This window comes from Girardinichthys multiradiatus, chromosome X, assembly GCF_021462225.1.
Source record: "Girardinichthys multiradiatus isolate DD_20200921_A chromosome X, DD_fGirMul_XY1, whole genome shotgun sequence".
NCBI lineage: Eukaryota > Metazoa > Chordata > Actinopteri > Cyprinodontiformes > Goodeidae > Girardinichthys > Girardinichthys multiradiatus.
Genome location: NC_061817.1, coordinates 29,839,295 through 29,861,637, shown reverse-complemented (window position 1 = coordinate 29,861,637; position 22,343 = coordinate 29,839,295). Strand labels below are relative to the sequence as shown.

Genomic DNA, 22,343 nt, shown 5'->3' with positions numbered 1-22,343 from the left:
ACTCTTGCTTTATGTTCACACTGTTTTCTGTATTTCACAATAAAAAAAAAAAAAAATGTTACTTATAAAGTCTGCCACAGTTGAATGTTTTTTTCTTCTTTTGGTTTAAATAAATTGGTTATTTTATTCTTTTTGTTATTAATAATGAAATTGTAGCATGAGGGTATGCAAACTGCTTTGGCACTATTTTTTCTCCTCTGACAATTAGCTTTGAGGGTCCAAAACCCCTCTAAGGATAGTGCTTTCACACATCCGGAGTCTTTCACAAGAGACTGTGCAGTGTCAGTGTCATTCTGAAATAATAGGATTAATTTCCCTTTCATTTGACAAGTGTAGGCATCTACTCAGTCTTCAAATCTCAGGGAATGAACAAAACCGACAGAGGGTGATGAAAAAGGAAAAAAGGGAAGGCATGTATAAATTGCAGAGTACAGGAAGCAGAAAAAGGGGGAAACGAGCCATAAAAGGGGAGAAATGTAAAAGATTTAATGACGAAAAAAAGAGATGCACTCTTCATATTAAATCATCTGTGATTGCCATGACTCGAGTGGCGTTTATTATACGGCACTGCACAGGTTTTTTCCAATCTTCTCTAAGTCTGAGGAGACCAGAGCCTCATTACTTCCCAATTTTGCGAAACTCTCTCTCTGCCAAACACATTTATTTCTCTCCAATCTACAAAACTTACTGTAAGTCTGAAAGCGCTCTAGGTTATGAAGGTTTAGGTGCACTTCACTGCTTCTGTTTTTTTTCCCCCAAATTACATCGACATTAAGCTTTTCTTGCCAAGACAAGAATCTTCTTCTGGCTTTGCTCGACCGACATGCTTCAACAGTTTAATTTCCTTGCCTCTGGAGACCATCTAGCATCCTTATGTCCAGTCCTTTACTTTATATAACCTCTTTAAATGCTGACAAGTTAAAATATGAAAAAGCCCCCCCAAAAAACCTGTAGCAAGGAAGGTTGCCATTGATAAAATCAGTACAAAGCTGGAATGTCCACTTAGACCGTCAGGAAAAAGATTGGTGAGAAGGTGACAACTGCTGATGCAATTATTTTGAAATAAAAGAGACAAAAAACAATCATCAATCACTGTAGGTCTAGTGCTCCATGCAAGATCTTGCCTCATGGTGTGGTTGAGGAGGCGGACCCACAGGCAGGAACGTTTGATGAACAAAATAATTTATTAAACAAGGACAAGAAACTTACAGGAGCACAAAGAGAACAGGGCACGGCAAACACCAGGAAGGGAAACAGGAGATACGGACATGTAAACAGGAGGATCTGGAGAAGGTCAATTTAGTGAAAGCAGAGAACTGACGGAGGGAGATAAACTAAACAAAGATATACAAAAAAAACTAACAGAGATTATTCAGAATGTAGAAAAACACAAGAATGAACTATGAAACTAATACGCTAAAATGGCAACAAGAGAACATAGACAGGGAAATGAAGAAAAGAGACAGAAAATAAACAAAAAAGCTCTAACACCTAAGGATCACAACACTAAATTATTTTAAGAAGGTTTTGGAGAGAGTGCTGAGGTCAGGTGAGAACATAATCAAATTATTGAGTGTCAAATTGATAACCTATGTTTGAGGGAGGAGGAGAAATGCTGTCTACAGTCGAGCAAAGAGGTGGTGAAATTATTCTTTGGGCTGTTTTTCTTATAACGACACAGGGAAACGTCAGGGAAACGTCACTCCATTAGGGGCTAATGGATGTGATCATCTACTGTAAAAAAACATCTTCTTCTTTCAGTTTTAATACTAAAGATGGGCCTTCCAGCATTAGAATTACCAAAAACATATAGCCAAGGCAAAAAAGCAGTATCTATAAGTATCCAATAAAGAAATAAATTCAGAGCAGTAAACCAAAATGGCTGGTTCCCTAACTATAAAAAAATGTGTCCTTGCCAGCAGAGGTTTCTCCACCCTTTTGTTTAGTTGTGTTTTACAACAACATAAAATACAGTGCCGTAAAAATTTTGTTCCCCTTTTATAGTTTTCTGTGTTATTTATTTATTTTTTTGGTCTCACTTAAATATTTCAAATCACCAAACAGAATGTCTATTTCAGAAAAAAGTATCTGAATAAATTCAAAATGCAGTTTTCAAATGATTTCTTTTCGGAGAAAAACCTTTCCAAACCAACCTGGCCCTGTATGAAAATATAATTGGGAAACGGTTGCACAGACATTTTTAAAGTTTTCCAACTCCGGTGAATCACAAGAGAAAACCTGGAACCGCGGTGAACTTTCCAAGAAATGGCTGGCCAACCAAAATTACTGCCAGACTGCATGATCCAGGACCCCTTAAAATAACGCAGAACAACATCTCTGCAGCATCACTGCAGACACCGCAGACCTCTTTCATCCCCGTTAAGGTCAGAGGTTATTAATCAACAACAACATAGAGACCGGACCGAAATGACATATATGGGAAAGTTCCAATGCCCAAACCACTGCTGACCAAACAGAACACATAGACCCATCTCACATTTACCAATACGTTTGGTAATGTACTTGGGAAACTAACGAAACAAAATCTCCTGGAAGTATATGTCCCCTACATCTCGGTTAAAACTAACATGATTTCAGAAAAAGAGCACAACACCTACAGCCAAGTGATAGTGTGATGGTCTGGGGTTACTTGCTGCTTCAGGACCTAGATGACTTGCAGTGATTGATGAAACAATGAATTCTGCTCCCTCCCATAAAATCCTCAAGAAGAATGTCTGATAATCAGTTCTGACCTCAAACTCTGGGTTATGCAGCAGGATAATGTTGCAAAGCACAGCTGATAAGCTGAAAAGGAGTGCCCCATTTAATGTCTGGATTTTAAACCAGCTGAGATGCATTGGCATGACCTTGAATAGGCTGTTCATGGTTGAAAAGCCTCTAATGAGAATGTATTAAAATAATTCTGCAAAAGAACAATCAGCTAAAATGTATCCAATGAGATGTAAATGACTTATTGCCAGTTATTGCAAGTTGTTGCCACCAAGAGGGAAACTACCAATTATTAGGTTTAGGGGATCATTACTTAATTTTCACACAAGGCTAGTTTTTATAGCTTTTTCCCCTAATGAATGAAATCATCATTTGAAAACAAAAAAAGTCTCCGTGGGAGCGAAAACCTTCATTCTACTCTACGTGTTTCACTGAGTGATGTGTTAAACAATGTACAGTGCAACTTACATAGTGTATGCTTTGTCTGTAGTTTTTGGTTGATAGTCTGTTTCTATCCATTTAAATTTAACTCCCCAAAAAAGAGAGAGCTCATAATAATTATTTCCCCCACTGTAACCATTTAATTGGTTTGGATCTAAAAGTCAAAGATAAGCTAAAAGTTGAATAACTGTGTTAACAATTGTGTTGTCAACTCCCTGTCCAGCTGTCCTGTCTGACACTCGGCGATGCAGCAGTCTATGGTATCAAACTATTTATTTATATTCTCCAAAAAGTGGCTTTAAGTTCATGTAATCCCTGCTGAAACCTCGCATATAAAGTCGTAATCTCTAGTTGAGGGGTGAAGCATGCGATGACATGCAACACTTGTGTGGAGATGATGCAATGGTCATGGAAACTAGAGGTTAAGATCAATTTATTCTCGAGTAGTGAATTAAAAAAGAATGGGTTTCAAAAATAGATGCCCACAATCTTAGTGCTTAACAGAATACAACTTTGAAGGCTTGCTTAATTTGTATAGAGATGATATAGCAAAGACCAATGTCATAAAATTAGCTATTAAGAGAGTTTTAATATAGTAATTTATCTTTGGGCAGTTATGACGATGCTAAGATGATGAATCTGTCAGATCAAACATGATTTATCAATGTCAGAGCTAACGATCAGATAATACCTGGTGCAGGCTCTGCATCTTTTGTAGGTCCTCTTTCTTGCCACTTTTAGTCTTCTCTGTGCTGTTCTGCTGCAGGTGCTTCAGCTTCAAGGCAGCCGAGGAATGAACTTTACCAACGGTGGGATTATTCCCTCCCTGAGAGACAAACAAGAGCGAAGAAAGGAGAACAGAAAACAGAATAAATATGGAGCACCTGGATGTACATCTCCCTTCTCCTGTACATCATTGTCAGTTTCTAACAGAGACATGAAGTGACTAGAAGAATTTGACAAACACCAAGCAAGTCTGTCTCCTGAGACCAGTAGGAATTTGTTTAAAGATCTGACGAGATAGCTGGTACAAAAACCAAGAGTATGCACCTCACAAAGATTCACCCTCTATCAACAGAGAATGACATAGAACAGAATACAGAAATGCATCACTGAAAGTGACGCTACATGATCTAGCTTCACAGCAAGATCTGCAAAGAATTGTGCTTAATGATCTTTCTCAATGTGCTACTCAATCCACTGCCTCTGATGCACACAAAAACAAATACACATTCGGCTAAATTTCCATCCAGCTGTGCCTCTTCTGCACACAAAGAGATAAGATAAAAAATTATTGTACCTCTCAAATACCTTGAGCTTTTTCACATATCTACACCAACCACATAATTCTAAAGTGAAAGGGAAATTATGCAGGGTTTTCAAAATTTCATATAAATAAAAATCTGAAAAGGGTGGCATTCATTTATATTCGGCCTCCTGCTGACAACACTTTGTAGAACAACCTTTCTCTGGACTTTGAACAACAAGTCTTTGATGGTATGTGTCTGCTAGCTGTGCACCTTTGGAGACTGAAAGTGTAACCTACTCATCTTTGCAAAATAGCTCAAGTTGCCAGATGTGATTAAAAGCAGCTGTGAACATAAATGATCAATACTTTGATTTGACTGGGCCATCGTAACACATGAACATGCAACTATGATTCCAATCAGGGTTGCTCTGTAATTAACTCTATCCAACTTCCCTTTAACTCTGACCACCATCCTTCTGCTGGTTGAAGAAAAGAAACTCCACATTATGTTGCTGCCATCACAATGTTTTACTCTGGCAATCATATGTCCAAAGTGATATACAGTATTTATTTTCCTCCACGGCATTTTGCATTTAGGCCAAAAAGTTTAAGTTTGTCCCCATCTGTCAAAAGTACCTTCTGTTTGCTGTGTTCCTTACAGAATGTGTCTCAAAACTTTGAACTGAACAATGGCTTTGTCAGTCTTCCACAGAGGCTATATTTGTGGAGTACACAGCCAACAGATGTACTATCTAAAGATTTTCCTACTTGAGCAGTTTGTTTTCTGCAACTTCTTAAAAGTAACTAATGGCTATTTGTTAGGGCCCTACCCTTTTTTTGGGGGGGATACATGAACCACAATTGAGCAAGAAAGGAGACGCCTTGTCTGAATTTAGTTTGCACCCCATATTGGACCACAGTATGGAGAAGGGTCCCGTTGAAATGGTCGTGATTGAAGCTGGAGTGATGAAATAATGACTGAAGACTGTAATCCTCAGCCATTCCCACGGGAATGCTCCATGGCTCCACATCAGAGGGCTGAAACTCACTATGACAGCGACTGTCAAGTATAGCAGTGGGAGGATGCATTCTAGGCAAGAGTCAATACTAAACAAACCGACAAGACATCTCAGCAAGAAGACAGATGAGGCCGGAATGCTTTAAGCCTTTTGCTAATTGCAAAGCTTTTGTTGCTTTGCGGTCAGCTGCAGGTGAAAGGAAAAGAGGCTGCGGATATCTGAGGATAAGGAGTTTATTACATGGTCATAAGCTATATTTGGCTTTGAAATAAGAAACAGACTTTGGTCCTTCTGCAAAGTAAGACTGCAAAGCTATTTTATCTTTTATAAATCTAAAAGCGGCAACCCCAAATATATTTCATTGCCTTCTGAAGACAAAACACAAAGAAATCTCATCACACATTCAGTGGCAATACCCTCAACAGAGTTTCATAAAATGTAAAATATGCCCTAGAGTTGGGTAAAAAGTCAAATGAAGGTATTGTTAACTGCTTCGCTGAAGGGAAAGGAAATTGATTTCAAGGCAAGGCTAATTAGGCAAAAGAAAAAATAGAAATAACAAAGTTTAGGCATTATCTATGCATGTATTTGACAAGAGAAGAAATGAGCAAGTGTCAAAGTAGATTGGAGGGGAAATAATCATCAAAACGGGGCTCAGCAGGAGAGCAGCTCCAGCTTGAAGCACAGGACAGTGAGTCTGTTGTCTGTCCTCTGTACACATTTTCGATCTCAAATAGAATTATATGCTAAATCACTTAGGGAACAGACATCAGAGGCTTGAAAGTAAAGTTCTAGTAGTCATCTGCAGAGAAGAAGGATAACAGAGCATGCTACTGAAGAGCCAGAGATTTACACAGCAGCAACAAACAGTGAACCTGAATTGATGCTGGTTTGGGTGGGACTGGAGGCCTCTTGGTTTCTGACATCAGAGTCCCAGTCCGCTGTGCTGGAATACTTATGGTGGCTGTCTCAGTGTAGAGCTTCTCTGTCACAGGATGACTACTGATCTCTATTAAGGTGTTCTCCAGCTCTCGAATAGTCTCCTCCAAACTGTCCAACCTTTGGTAGGTGCTGAGTCGGACCTCCTGTGTCATCCTGCTCTGACTTGATGAACCACCTTTGGAATCACAGTTACTCTGCTGTATCCTAATTTCATCAGCATGTTGAAATGTTAGCACCCCATCCCCTGTCTCAATCCCTCTTCTTAGAGCCTCCATTAGAGACTGCTGCCGGGTGGGGTGGTGGGAGGATTTTATTCTCAGTTTGGGAACTGGACTGGACGCCTCCAGAAGGGAATACAGCAGTCTGTATGTATCTTTGAGAGTATTTCCCTTCCTGAAAAGTATAAGGACAGGCCGTTCATTCAGGTCTGCTTCAGAGACTTCTTTAATCTGTGCTGAGATAATCAGAGTTTTAAGGCTTATACTCTTCAGTTCTTGAACTTCGTGAGGAGACAACCATCTCATCTCCATGTCTGTCAGAAGCAGTGAGATTTCTTGTAGTTCACTTTTTTCTAAAGGTGTTTCCCTTGAACTTGCATTCTTGTGGACCATATGTTGATCAAACGAATTGCGTGTTGGATTATCTTGTATAGGGTAATTTGCTAAATCTCTGACAGGATTTTCTGCAGCAGTGAGTGAGTCAGACAAACACTCTGTCAACACGATGTGGGGAACCGCAGATAAATGCCTTCCCTATAAATAAAGAAAGCACTTGATGTATAAATATAAACACATGAACTATAGGTGAACATCCAGCAAAATTGTAATCCAAACTTTAAAAACTTAAAAGACATGACAAAAAGCAAAATGTTTAATGTATATGTACGCATGTATAGATAATAAGCATACAGGTGCAAATACGTTTGAAGCCTAATCACAAAAATCACATGCAGGAAAAAAAGGTGGAAAACAGGATAGGCTTGTTTGCTTACAGTCCAATAATACTGAAAGTAGACGTTTGCTGCTCACAGAAAATTATGACTTCAATCATTTGAGTATAATTTTGCATTTTCTTTCCTTCAACACCTTCCTTAACTGTGTTTGAATGTCATAAATATTCAGCACATTCAGCTGTACACAATTATTGGCCCCTATGGTGATGATGTCTGAAACACCAATAAAGTCATTTAATTTGATGTATTTTGTACTGAAACCTTTAGAAAGCTTCATCCTTTTTTGGATTTTACTTTCTTCAGTGGGGGAAAAATTCCATAACTGGAAGTGACAAGTGCCACACTTATTGGCACTACTTCTGTTATTACTTTGCGCAACCTATTTTTCTCGGGAGGTCCTCTATATCATTTCAAAAGGCTGGACACTCAAATAGAGCGATCGTTGACTGTTAGTATGTAGAGTTCTGAGTTCTTCCTTAAGCTTTATTTTCTTCAGCTCAGCTCAGTTTTTCTATACAATTTAGATCTGGGAACTAATGGGGAGAGGAGATGGTTGGTTTTGTGTCTGGTGAACCTTTCCAGTGTTGACTAGGCCATATGTTATGGAACATTATCCTCTCCATTAACGATACATTTTCTGTTTTCTGGCAGTTCCCAATTAAGATGAGTCTGCACTTTCAGAGCAGAATAGAATAGAATAATAATCCTTTATTTGTCTCTCAGAGGAAAAATCCTGCGTTTTAGAGAAGACATTTTATCTGGAAAACACTGGATTTAAAAATAAATTTAAAATCAACCAATTTTCCATATGGCTTATTTGCTTCAACATTTTCTAATTATCTACCACAATTTTAACCAGATCTGAGCAAAGGCTTGAAGAGAGAAAGTACTAATCCAACACTTGGTTAGAAAATTACCCTTAAACTAATCCCAACTTTGTAACTAAGTTTGAAGGAGCAGTTTTCTTTTTATTACAACTCGTTGACGTTTGATTTGAGTTTGGTATACTAATGCTTTGATCTGCATTTATTTGCGATACCCTGTGAGGAATTACGACACAGTCTGGTAGATATAATTAGTGCCCAGTCACACATAATAATTATCAGTTTAACACTCTTATGAGAGTAAGCTTGTGTTCATGTTTTTGTGGCTAAAATACATCTTGTATGCACATGAATGTCAAAAAGAGGTCAGCAGCAGTTGTGTAGCCAGCAAGAAGATTAAAAGTGCATGCGGTCAAAAACTGAGCAGTAGTTACAGTGAAGGTTGTTAGGAAGTAAAAGAGACACGGGAACAATCCAGACTGCTCATGGCCAGAGTGTTACCTCAGTAGAGGCCTTAAGAGGCGACAGATCTAGCCTGGAGGGGGAAGGGGTTTTCCTGATGCGTGGGCTAATGGGGAGGAAAAGCGAAGTGGGGTGGCAGAGCCTGACTGGGGATCTCTCAAACAGCTGGGGAGGCAAAACGGAGGTTAAAAGAATGTCAAGGTAACAAAACAACAGCCATTGACAAATCCAAATCAGTTATTGTTAAGGCTTTGTTGCATCACATTTCCAGGCAGGCCATCTTGAACACAGAACACGCAGCTCTCAGGGTCCATCTGTCTATCTGTGAGTCCTGGGTGACGATGTGTGCGACTGAGCATTATACGATCTTTGGGATTTCTTGGTGCCAGGGGCAGGGGGACATATGGCACCTGCTGCTTGAACATGTGGTAATGATGATGAGCGTATCTGCACATGCCCTTTGAGTGTAAATGTGCTCTTGGAATCCATTGGCACATTGTAGATGCAACAGTCATAACTATAAAGTGCAGTTACGGCATTGGTTGAGCAGTATCAGTACTATTAGAGTGTAACCATATTGATGTACAATTTATGTTTCATTTACCTCGAGTTCAGCAGCAATTTTTTCTTCCTCTTCTTGCTCCTTCTCTCTTGAGGCCAACGTTGGGGGTGTGGATGCAGGGCGGGGGTTTTCGGACATGGTCCTCCTCAGTTTTATGTGAGGCTTTTGGGTGTCATTCTCTTCAGATTCTGATTTCTAAGAAAATAAAATGGTTAAAACATGATCTACATGCCTGTAAAGTGTTAATTCACCCAAAATATTTAACAAATGATCAAATTAGTTTTCATGATTTTATTGCCAAATGGGAGAAAGATTGTTCATTTGTAGAATGGTTTCTCCTGCACCTTTATGCTTTTTCCAGGAATTAATGGCTCTCCACTGCGAGAAGTCACTCCTGGAGACGATGGAAAACTACGTCTAGGTGGAGGAGGAGGAGGAGACTTGGAGGGTTTTTCTGTGCGATACCTTGGTACTGTCAGCTCATCTGGAGAAGAAAAAAAAACATGTCAATGAAAGGTGAAAGAAACAATTCATGAATTAATAAAACTGGTTTCACAAAATATGGATTTATACTTAATATAAAGAGTTAGAGTTTTACTTTATTCTGAAGTATGCAGACTAAAGCTCATGACTTCCTGTCTTACCAGAACCACGCCTGGACCCCCCCTCCTTTGCTGAAAACTTGTTTTGTGGCTTGCTAGAGCGATGCTCTGTTGTTGACACCCCACTTTGAGGGTTCTGGGCTGATGATGTGTTGGAGGAGGGCTTGATCTGCTTGGCAGCAAAGTCCAGGTCTGGAATAGCCTTCATCAACTCGGCTTGGGTCTCCTCCAGCAGACGGTTGATGTCCTGAGCACTGTACTGTGTAAGACTGGCACGCTTTTCCTCCCAGTCCCGCTCTGCCGCCTGTAAAGTGAAGGATGGCAACCAGTAAAGCATTGTCTCAGGCCCACTTCACTTCAATTTAAGACTTCCAGGCAGTTATCAGAATCTCCAAGACCAGTATAATGTTACTGGATTCCAGCAAATAAAAAAAAACTAATTCTAGTATGAAGGCAACTCTACAACTACTGAACTCTTAGTAATGTCCAAATAGGTTGCTGTAGCTTTCATGGCCAATTCATCACATTGCTAATGGCAAGGGCATCATATCTGCTCCATCAATATGGCAAATGTCCCTATATAAATAAATATCTTGTATATAGATAAAAACAATTTTTTGTTAAACCAAAAAGTATATATCTGATAGTTAATAATAAAGGTTTCTCTAAAAAGATCAAATATAAAAGGGTATCAGGTAAAAAAGGTTATCTTATAATTGCTGCCCAGCTTTCTGCACACCATGCGTATTTTCATCAACTGATCACTTTTGGATGATCACCCTAAGGGAAAATTGGCTGAGTTGTACTTAACTCTAGGAAAATAACATACTAAGGCCTATGGGTCACTGCATGCACCTTTTCCTCATAAAACTCCACATGACAGCAGTGCTTCTCTTTACCAGCATGACTAATACTGTTTTGCATTTGCACTGCATGCCTTAAGTACTCAAGGCTTCCCTCTATCTCTCATCAACCTTTTTATTTGTGCAAATGTGTGGTGTGTGTGATTTTTACCCAGCTGGGAGCCTTAATCCATGCTGCTGGACTGTTTCAGCTGCTTTGTGAGATCTTTTGTTGCTGCCAGAGTAGTTAAGAGACTCCATGCGCATAGCAGCCTCTTTGCCAAAAATCTTATGATATACTAACTTACTTTGAGCACTGCCAGTCCAGTGTGAGTAAGCTGGTTGGTTCTCTGATGACCAAGCAACACAGGTGTTCAAAAGACACAAACTATGAATAAGCAGGCACTGCTGCAACAATGTTCTTTCACTCAGATATACTGCAATAAAGACTAACTGCCACCAAAACCATTTGTCTTAGTTTTGGGGTAACACAAGTAAAAAAAAAAAGTGTTATAAAATGAAATAAGTCCTACCAGTCGGACTTCCATTGACAAAGCTTTGTCGGCGGCAGCGCGCCGCTCCAGCTCCTCTAGGGCTTTGCCTTTGTGGGGAATAGGAGGATGATTGTCCTTGTGAGGACCGGACGGGTTTCCGAGACCACGGCTGAGGCTGGAGTGAGGGCTCCAGTTAGACAGGCTGTTGCCTCCTCCAATGTCATTGATAGTTAGGGGTGGGCTAGTGGGGATGTCAAATCCTGAAAATGTTTGCAAGTCGTCATTGTGCTTTGATGAAGGGCTAGAGAAGTTGTCCTGCTTTTTCCAAACCCCTTCATTTGCTTGCCTGGCAAGAAAAAGAAGAACAAAAATAATCAGTCAAGACTGTGAAATGTTCTCTTTAAACTTGAGTGTGACAAGATTATTACTGAGACTAATTAAGACTGAAGATGAAGAAGCTTTTTAGGTCTAAACCTGATAAGGAAATCTCCTGATTCACTCTTCATTAAATCACGAAGCATATTTATGTGACTGAAAATAGTTTTACAAGAATTATCACATGGAATGTGTGATTGCTTTTCTCTTTAAACATCTGGAATGTTATTGCCTTAAAACAAATGAATATCAGTGGAACCTATAAAAATACATTTAAATCTTTGCCTCTTTACAGATATCTTCTGGATTTGCTGCTTGGCAAGCTTAAATATTTCAGATCATCGAAGAAATGTTAATATCTGACAAAAATATGTTGAGTAAATAGTAAAAGTGGTATAAAAAAGGGCCTAATTTATTTAGGGGCATAAGCCACCATATGTGCTGATGTCCTCCACCTTCACAGCAGATTCATACTTGCGCATCAAGGTGAGGGTGTCAGTTATAGTCTTGCAGCGTTTTAACAGGGCATCGAGTCTGTGTGGTTCTTCTTTGAGGAATTTCACAGCTTCTACCTCCACCCGCAGCACCACTCGCATCTTGCTCTGCAGGCTCGGGAACTGATCTGCAGGACAAAAGCAGAGGAGCAACACAAAACAGCCACACTTTTATAAAACACCTCTCAAAGATACTGAAAGCCTTTCATGTTAATTAAATGTACCATTTCTTGAGCTACTGCAAATGGTCAGCAAGTTCATTCAGACAACGAGCGATATGAGGCTGATTAAACATTGCAGACTGGCTGTGGGTGACTAATAGATAATCAGCGTCTTGGTGAGTAATTAGTGGAAAATAAACTGTCTGCTAGAGTGAGGGATGTGCCAGCACGACTCACTTTTGAGCTCTGTGAGTGTTTCTCCCAGCTTTCTCAAAACTGTAGCCTTCTCCTCCAGCTCCTGCACCGTCACCAGCTTGTGGTTGACAGACGACTCCTTCTGGATCTCCTCCACTGATTTCTCCAGGTCACTGAGATAGATCAAACAGAAGGCATTGATTGATTGATCAAACATCATTGATTCTTCTTTTATGATCAAGTTTTATTCCAATGAATATCTGTCTCAAAAATGTGGTATTAACATTTCAGTTAATCTGGTTCCAATAAACAGCCTCTTGGTCTACTAGTTCTGGACAGCTGAACTGGAGGAGTATGCAGTGGAATTTGAAAAGCATAATCTGTGACTGAAAAAAAATTACAATTATGCACATATAATATCTTAAAGAACACAGACTTTATGCAAATATGAAATTGTAACACTGTTACATTAAGTGCAAGACCAACAGCCTTCCCTTAATAAAAACAGTAGGTAATGAAAGAAAGCATGTATATTTCACTCATATTTCGTGTGGAAGAAAAACAAGCCTTGATTAGCAAAGATCTCTATGAGTTCAACCAATTATTCAGAAATATGTTAGGATTTAGGAGCTTATCAATTCCACATATGAGACCTAAGCAAGTTACAGTATCTGATGATTAAATCGTAAGGTAGCTCTCTGCTCTCATTATTGCAGTCACTTTAATTAGTTACTGGACAGCCATGTATCTCAGATCTTAATAAGCATCTTGCTCATTGCCAGGTTTAATTACAGTTACATTTCTGTTATCAGTAAGTCACTCTATGAATTGTTGAGCTGCAAAAGATGAACTTTTCTTATGTCTGACATAGTAAATGTTGAAAAACTAACTTATGCTATATTTTCAATATAATAGGAGAGAAATTGCATATATTTCTACTGTAAAAACATATACACATAACTGTCTTTTCAACATTACAGAACTAAATATTGATTCGTAGTAGTCTAACGTTGTTTTACTTTATAGTTTTACTGTGACTGACTGGAGCTGCTGTATGATGAGTTCTTCTTCATTGAGGTACTTGAGTCTTTCCTCCTCCACAAGGAGGCGCTGTCTTTGCAAAGGATCCTCCTGCTTCCTCAGAGCGTCTGCTACGCGTATATTCAGCTCAGCCTCTGTTCGTTTCAGCAGAGTTCGCACTGAATCCTGGTTCTCCATCTACACACAAACATTTAAAATCAACATAATAGGAGAACATGGAATGTTCACAAACCTTGCAAAGTATTGCACAGTGCCTTGTAGAAGTATTCATAGCCCCTGCACTTATTTCATATTTTGTCAGGTTAAGACCACACACTTTATTGTTTTTAACTGGGATTTTAGATACAACAACATACAGTAGCATATAACTGTGAAGTGGAAGGAAAATTATACATGGGTTTCAAAAGTTTTTACAATTAAAAGTCATAAATAAATTTGCTTTCTTTTTGGATATATCTCCAACAGTTTTGGACACCAACAGCATGAAAATTTACCCATTCTTTTCTAGTCAGATAGGATGGAAAGCATCTGTGAACATTATTTTTCAAGTCTTGTCACAGATTCCCCGTTGCATTTAGGTCCTGACTTTGACTAGGCCATTCTAACACATGAAAAAAGTTTGTTTTAGCTGTTTGTTTTAGCTGTATTTTAGGGCCGTTATCCTATTAGAAGGTAAACCTCTTTCCGAGTCTTGAATCTTTAGCAGTCTCTAGCAAGTTTTCCTTTAGGACCACCCTGGACTTAGCTACCCCTTTCTTCCCATCAGCTCTGACCAGCTTCACTGTCCCTGCTGAAAACAAGCATCCCACAGCCAAATGCTGCCACCTCCATGTTTTACTGTGGGGGTGGTGTGCTCTAAATAATGTGGAGTGCAATATTTCAGCCACATGTAGCATTTTACATTTAGACCTAACAGTTCAGTTTTGTTTTCATCTAAAGAGTTACTTCTTCAACATGTTTATTGTGTCCTGTATACGGCCTTTGGCAAAATGCAAACAGGATTTTTGATGTCTTTCTTCTATCAACACCTTTCTTCTTGTCACTGTTCCATTACGGCTAGATTTATGGAGGAATAGCTGTCTTGTCAACATGATTCCTTCTCCTGAGCTGTAGAGATCAACACTCATCTGACTTGCTAATGGCCTCTGGTTGCTTTTCTGATCAATGCTCTTCTTGCAGTTCTGTCAGTTTAACTGGACAGCCATATCTTAGTAGGTGTGTAGTTGTGACATAGTTCTCAAATTCCTGCATTATGAATTGAATAGTGTTGTAAGAGACATTCAAAACTCAGCATAATGTTTTGTAAGGTAGGTAGGAATACTTTTGGAAAAATCTGTGGCACTGTGTTGCTGGTCTTAAAACACAAGACATTATTGAAATTATAAAGTCTGTAGCTGCAGAGGGCATCATCAGTGAGGAGAGAAGCAGTCATTTACAGACTTAAAAAGTATTGCATTTTTTGACTCTCAAGATTTTTACACTTGTTTTGCTAACATTATGTGAGTTCTCTATGTTTGCAATTTTATATGCATAAACTATTTCTGCCAACAATAAGTTAATAAGCTCTGAAAAAAAATAAAGGATGGCCATGACAGAATAATTTGAGCATGAACTACATTCCCTGTCTGTGTTATAAATGCAACATTCTGCAGGACTACTCCGCGTAACTCGAAACCCTGGTTGGAAATCACCTGCTAAGCCAGAAGAAATTAATAATTCATCAGCCTTCTGTTTGAGCAAGACAACAGTATCACTAACATGCAGAATAACACTGTATTCCCCACTGCTTTCTATTGTCAGCAGTTGCAAAAATTTAAGTGAGAATATGTATTGCATTTACATGTTTTTAATCTTGCAGTGTGCTCCCTCGTCCCTAGATTTTAATTGCTCATCCTTCTCTTTGACTCCATGTATAATGCATATGCCTCATGCAAAATTAAAGCAGAAGGCCAGCGCCTTGGGCAACAATGGTAACCCAGGTGTAGAGGTCATGCTCGGACACATTCACATGCAATAAACTATCCTCTCGGAGTTTTGTGACTGTTGGGCTGCTTAACAACTTCAAGAAACCTTGTGACCATTGTGTTGAAACAAATAACAGCTCTGCAACATGCATCATCTCTGACTCCCTTTTATTTTCACTGCAAAGACAACAATCAAATCAATCTGTCTGTATCACTTCAGAACAGTACAAGATGTAAACTTAGCTTCAATATTTTTGTCATTGTAGGACTTCATCCATGAGAAAGAATACCATCAATGTGCAATGCAGGAGATTTACTTGCAGGTGTTATTTATAATAGGTGCAGTATTGAAGTAAAAATCAAAAAAAGCTCAAAGCTCCCTGCAAACCGCAGTAACTTCATACCCATTGGTACCCTTGTAAAGATGAAAACAAAGCATTACAATTACTTAATTTTTATTGTAGTAACATAATCTCACACTGGAAAAAAAACATTCCTTGAGTCCTTTTATTTAGCCGAGGGAAAAATCCCATTATATTATTTTTTAAAGTTTCAGATCATCCAAGAAATGTTAATATGAGTCTTGTCGGCAACTACTGCCATCAAGAATTTGCCAGATTAAAGGGCTTTTAAGCCTAAACAGCCTGTTTGAAGTCAGACCACAGATACTAATCAGTTTTAATTCTAGACTTTTACTAGGCCATTTCAGAACCTTCCTTTTGCTTATTTTTTGAGCTATTCAGAGGTGAAGTTGAAAAAGTAATCCCCCCCCCTGTTTAATCCAAATTAATTAATGGTGATAAACCACATTTTTTAATTTCAATTTCACTAGTCACACCCAAGCCTGTTTACTGGCTGGTCTGTAGATTTAAGAAATCACTAAACAGAACTCAATTGACAGCATGAAGTGGGCTAACAGATCTGAAAAGCAACAAATCATGCCCCGATTTAAAGAAATTAAGGAACAATAGGGAAACAGTCATTCATATCTATCAGTCTGGAAGGGTTGCAAACCCTTTTGTAAGGCTTTGGTACACCAGCAAACCACAGTGAGAGTTAATATCCACAAAACAGAGAAAGCATAGAAAGCGGTAATCCATAACTTCCTGTTTTTCAGCTGAATGAATATGATGTGACATAGGCCCATTTCACTTCACAACTCTTCAAAATGGGAAAGATGAAAGAACATGCCTTTCAAATAAGTTAGATGTGTTTTGATATTTATAAGTTAGGAAATGGCTAAGAGGACACAGCTACTTGCTTTAACTTATCAATATCTATAGTCAAGGCAAATTTGAACTGAGCAGAGCAAAAGAGAGGAGAAAACCCACAATGTAAAAGAATGTGCAAAGATCCCTCTCCCTGTATGCTCCTACTATGTGAAATAGTGTAGCAGAAGATTAAGTGCTGTCTAACTGGCACAAAGGGAGCTGTACAGAGTGTTGACAGCAGTGACACCAATATCTGCAGCCCTGGTGAATTTGTTAAAAATTAATATTTCTAAATGTCAGATTTTTCTCCACTGAATAAAAGTACTCCAATTAAAGGCTTGATTTTTCTTACTTCTTCCGTGTGGGATTATGCTGCTCAAACAGACATAATATCAAAAATAATTTAGTTTTGCATGTTTATCATTTGTGCTAAGAGGTGCAGAGGATTATCTATATATACATGGAGAAATACAGTATAATGTTTAATAACAGCTAACATGAAGAAAACAGACTGCACATTTCCCACACCTTTGTGTCAACCCATGAGCCTGTGCTAAAGCACATCATTTGCACACTGTACAATTTGGGATTTTTCTGAGCATTTTATGATCTCCTGGCTTTTAAACAATAAAATGAGACTGAACACTACAAAGAATGTCTGAGTACTGCACTAATCATGATGTTGTCAATTTGCTGTAAAATGGTTGAGTTCAACCCCAAAAAAGCTTTGCTGGTTTCTCTGCATAAACCACAGAGCATGATTTTTCACAGGCCACTTCCTCAGTGGAAAGTTGTCAATAAGAGCTGTTCACAAGACTGTGAATTATGCACAGTCACCAGGATGCTGTCTCAGGATAGACATGTAGCTGATGAAATTTTTAAATGTATACTTGTTGTGCTTTGAGTTGGACACAAAATTCAATATGCCTCCATGTCACTTTGAAAGCTGATTAGTAACAATGCTCTGTCTTTCTCTTTAAAGCTTGATCAATTAAAGCTAATTTTCTAGAACTTCCGACAGCCAGTCAAAAACATGGTTAGGTTGTCCCCTAAGATTGGGTGAATTATGCCTTGAGCTTTTAGATAGTACTTACTTGAGCATTAGGCAAGGTGACAGAGATTATTTTATTTATTCTACAATCCCACAGGATTGCAGGGAGAGCAAGAACAAGAAGTGTTTATGTAAATGAAATGCAATTCATAAAAAAGATATGTGAGATAGCTGCATAAATCCAAACAAAGACAGCAGAGAACACACAGCTGTCGGCTCCAATGACCTTAATATATCATCATCCAGCAGATGCTAAGAGCTGTGTTTACAAATGCCAACTGTAATTTGTGGCAACAAGAAACTAACAAGGATTCTAAGCAGTGAAGAACAAGCATAAAAAATAAACTAAACAAAAAACAAAACAAAGGAGTTCACAGCACCTTTAACATCACACAAGTTTTGCAACAGATTCTTAATTGTAGGTTTTAACCAGACCTTTTTGGCACATGGATATGATATATTCTAAACCATTCCATTGTAGCTCTGGTTTTGTAGGGTCACTGACCTCTGGAAATTAAACCTCTGTCCCATTCTAAGTCGTTTGCAATTTGTAACAGGTTTCTTCCAGGATTGTCCTGTGTTTAATTACATCTATTGTTTCATAAACTTTCTCTAGCTTCCCTTTACCTGCTGAAAAAAGCATCCCAACAACATGATGCTGCCACCACCATGTTTCAGTGTAGGGATTGTGTCTTCAGGGTGCAGTGTTAGTTTTCCACCACTGATATGCTTTTTGCATGACATCCAGTTTTAACTTTGATGTTATCTGACCAGACCACGTTCTTTCAAATGTTTCCTGTTCTCCCTAAAGGGCTACATGCAAGCTGCCAACCATCAGCCAGACTTCCCTGCATGATGCTACCAGAACCTTAAAGTGTTTGTGAATGACTGTTGGAAATTACATTTTATGTGATTTAATAGATCATGCATTACAGAGAATGAGCATTTTAACTGACATGGAAGCATCTCTCAGGTAGAAATTGTTTATGGAAAACAACAATAAAGACAAATACCTGTATCTTGCGAAGCTGACCAAGCTGTTTGCGGAGGTCGGTGGCGTTTTGCTGCAAACCGTGCAGATGGAGTTTCATCTGCAGGCGACCAACACCATTCACCAGGGTTGTGTTAGAGGGCGGTGGTGGCATCAGAGCTAAAGGCGCTGACGGTGTATTGGCTGCTGATCACAAAGCAGGATATTGAGGATCCCCTCAGTATATTGGGAAACAATTGAGTTAGTTTGTTAAGCTGTGCTCCAGTTACATTTGTGACACAATATGAGCGACACGCACACTCTCAGCATAAGTACCCAAATAAATACACATATATATTAGGTCTGGGCACACGCACGTTTTATCCAGTGTGAAAAAGCAACAAAAACCACCATATTCACAAAACACTAGTTGTATATTGAGGAAAAGTGTGAGCTCATGCTATTAATAACCGAGGGAGAAGTTCACTAACTCTCTTTAGTTGGGACACAGAGGGATATGAACACTCTTATCTCAACACAGGGCTTTGTGAGTATGGCCATCAATCTGCCATTTATTTGACCACAAATACACACTCGGAAAGGAGTGTCTAGTGTGTGACAAAATAAACGTCTGGAAACTCCCAAACAACCAAGCAAAAGATTCAAGATTTAGAGACATAAGGAATCCGCTTTCCGGTGAAAAAAACAGCCAGGAAGAAATCATGAGAACAGAGACTGCTAGTTATCCAGAAAAGCCAACACCCAAACAGAGGGCAGAGAGTCATGGTGAATGTCTGACAAAAGAAACAAAAAAAGGATGACAGGAGGAGGAGATGCCAACTACCTTTCTTCTTCTGGCGTCCAGCTGGAATATAGAAAGAGTGAGCAAGTTACCGAGACATTAATGAGGAGTGATAGAGAGACATAAGGTGAGAGGAGAGTCTTCAGAGTTCATATATAAAGAGGGATGAATAGGGAAGATTTCTACTGATTACAGCAGAGGAAAGGACTGTGGGGGTGCCTCAGTGATTTGGCAGAGCACCAATATATAAGGAAGCTTCAGAAGCATCTAAATCTGTGTAATGAGTCCATAAAGATCTGGGCAAAGATTATCTGTGTTTGAACCAGGCCTCGACTAAAACATTATGGACAGGAGAAAAACAATTAAAAGAGGACAATAATTCATCTGATCCATGACAATTTATAAAGAACATAATTTTTAAGTTTAATAACCATGTAAAATAAATTACTCCACATACAGTCAGAATATATGTGGAGACAAGGGGAAAAAAGCCTTATTTACTGTTCTTTCACTTAAAAATGCCATTCTTATTTCTTCTGACTGGGTATTGCAATATCTATTGTTTAAAAATTGTCATTAAGAGTGTATGGCTCTTTAAGAAAAATTCAATAGGGAGCAAAAAGTTAAGATATATTTTAGTCAGAAGTAAATTTTTTTTAAACTATCTTGCAATCAGTTCTACTGATTTGATGTTCAATTTTGATCCGAGTTAACATTTAGGGGAGTCTCGCTGCTTTTGAAGGTTAAAAACATGACCCTGGTTTGTTGTCTTTTTGGTATATTCAATTAAAAGTCAAAGCAATATTTTCACCAGCCTCAAAATGCTCCTTGATATTTGGAATAAAGCTGTGCCAGGAAAAAATAGCAAATGCAAAATATTTTCATTTCTCTGCATAAAATTAACAAAAAAACAGGAAAAATAACACCAGCAACTAGCTAATCAATATTAAACACCATATTAAATCTTGCCTATCTTACCACATAGAGGGCAGAGACAAATAGACAAGAAGATCAGCATCATTAAAGATCATGTATGATTTGGGAGCAGGGTTAGCAAGAACATGAGTGCAGGGATGACAACAGGGAAACAGGAGTGTTAGTAACACTTCGATACACAGGTCTCAATTACTCTGCTGTACTCACTTCCAGTGGCAGAGCCGTCACTGTTAGTTTCGGTCTTCTCGCTGGAAGAGAAAGGTAATGGCCGTGAAAACTCCGTCCCTTGGTCCGGAGGGCAGCCCGCCATCATGCAGAGACGCAGTAGGCCACATCTGAGGATCAATGGCCACAGGGCAAGGCAATTACAGAGCTAATGCTCAAAGCACCACTACCGGATATAATAAAGCTTCTTCCTTTAACTAAGTTATTTTCTAGTTAATAAACTCATGGTACATACATGAACAGAGATAGCTTGACATGGTAAATGTAAGAAACTGAAAACTCTGTGAATCTGACAGCAGATCAATAGCACAACTGCCTACAGCTGATGTTTTAGTGGTCTCTAGTACTGCTGTTCTCGCACAAGGCAGTGCAATACTTCACTACTGTGGAGCTGGTAATGGCTCTGATAATAGCCTGCGGCTGTTCCTGTCAATACCCCTGCTTATGTGCCAAAGCTGAGGCTGTATTTGTGACTTTTAGAGGGTTAATGGGGTCTAATAGAGGGTCTTACGTGCTGTCGCTGTCTGGTGCCCTGGTCAGTACACTCTGCACGAGGCCAGTCAGGCTGGCTATTTGCTTCTCCATAGCCTCCATACGCTCCAGACGGTGGTCCCTGAAAAAATACATCATGCTTATAAGATTACTGGCATAGGCAGATCACACTGGAGTGATCAATGCTTCTTTGAAGGGTTGAAATAGAGAGCGGTTTATGTCTAAGGACATTCAGTGAGCTGTTCCAAATGAAACTGACCTGCTTGTGTCTGCATCTTGTCCAGATAAAGAAGGACCAAATCCAGGCTCTGAACTGGAGCTGGGCCTTGACTTTGGACTGTCCACAAACACAGACGAGGAAGCAGAGTCTTTCCGGAAAGTCTGCCTGACAGGTGAGGGCCGTGGTGAAGTGGAATACGAATCCCTGTCCCTCAGCTGCATGTCAGGGATTTTTTGTGGGGACAAGGGCGGCATTCGAAACCCCATTCCCAGGGTTGCAGAGGAGTACGTGTCAGAGTATAGTGAACCTCCAGGCTTGTAGAATGAGTCCTCCACGTCTCCCTGAAGAGCAGCAGCAGAGTAGGTGCTGAGAGAGCGAACAGACCCTCGCCGGTACAGGCCAGTGGTAACAGGGTAGCTGAAAGGGTCTCCAATAGCAGCCAAAGACTGGGTGGAGGCAATGCTAAGGCGACCCTCATTCATCAAACTGTAGGGATCCGCATACAGTGCCTCATTTTTCATCAGAGCCAGCTTTTTTGCAGAAACTTCTTCGTCAGGCTTGACATCACGGCGCTCCAAGATGGCACTGGGTGATGGAGACAGACCCATGTTGGCACCGTGGCTACCAGGAGGATGGTGGGGATGTCTAGGCTGTTCCTGCTGGGGATGGTTGCCAGAGAAGGAGGGAGTACGACCCCCGCTGTACGAGAGGCGAGAGCGGGACGGAGAACCCGAGGGTGCCGAGGTTGAAGAGGAAGGAAGGGTGTTGAGGCGACGTGTTGGCGAAGATTCCCTAGACGAATAAACCATTTCTCTCTGAAAAGAACAAGATAGCTGTTAGAATGGCAGCCAGTGGATAAAAGGGATGTATCTCCCATAGAACTAATCTACTACAGGCATTAAAAAAAATTTGAGGAACTTCTCAAAAGGCAAAGCAAAATTTTGTTGAGGAGACAAAAAATTGACATTGCCTTCTATCAAAACAACATGAAAATCTGTCTGAAAACCAAAAGATGATATAAAGATTTCTGCTAATGTCTAAATGTGGCTGAAAGTTGGTTTACATTGATGAAATGACCTAACCAAGT

General features: G+C 39.5%; 1 protein-coding gene across 6 annotated transcripts in view; it reads right to left on the bottom strand.

The window, feature by feature from the left end:
* The window catches only part of si:ch211-278a6.1 (SRC kinase signaling inhibitor 1), a 138,510-nt gene that overhangs the window by 7,350 nt on the left and 108,817 nt on the right, over positions 1 to 22,343 (bottom strand). For 3 of the 6 annotated variants that reach the window (XM_047356912.1, XM_047356914.1, XM_047356915.1), the window contains 13 exons: positions 21,296 to 22,071; positions 21,056 to 21,157; positions 20,527 to 20,654; positions 19,426 to 19,446; positions 18,625 to 18,788; positions 13,387 to 13,562; positions 12,387 to 12,517; positions 11,969 to 12,116; positions 11,159 to 11,465; positions 9,826 to 10,087; positions 9,526 to 9,665; positions 9,224 to 9,376; positions 3,863 to 3,997 (listed from right to left, as the gene is read on the bottom strand). In XM_047356912.1, coding sequence (XP_047212868.1) covers positions 3,863 to 3,997; positions 9,224 to 9,376; positions 9,526 to 9,665; positions 9,826 to 10,087; positions 11,159 to 11,465; positions 11,969 to 12,116; positions 12,387 to 12,517; positions 13,387 to 13,562; positions 18,625 to 18,788; positions 19,426 to 19,446; positions 20,527 to 20,654; positions 21,056 to 21,157; positions 21,296 to 22,071 — 2,643 coding nt within the window. The remainder of the gene's footprint in view (positions 1 to 3,862; positions 3,998 to 9,223; positions 9,377 to 9,525; positions 9,666 to 9,825; positions 10,088 to 11,158; positions 11,466 to 11,968; positions 12,117 to 12,386; positions 12,518 to 13,386; positions 13,563 to 18,624; positions 18,789 to 19,425; positions 19,447 to 20,526; positions 20,655 to 21,055; positions 21,158 to 21,295; positions 22,072 to 22,343) is intronic. The other 3 variants (XM_047356913.1, XM_047356916.1, XM_047356917.1) reach the window with 3 other exon arrangements.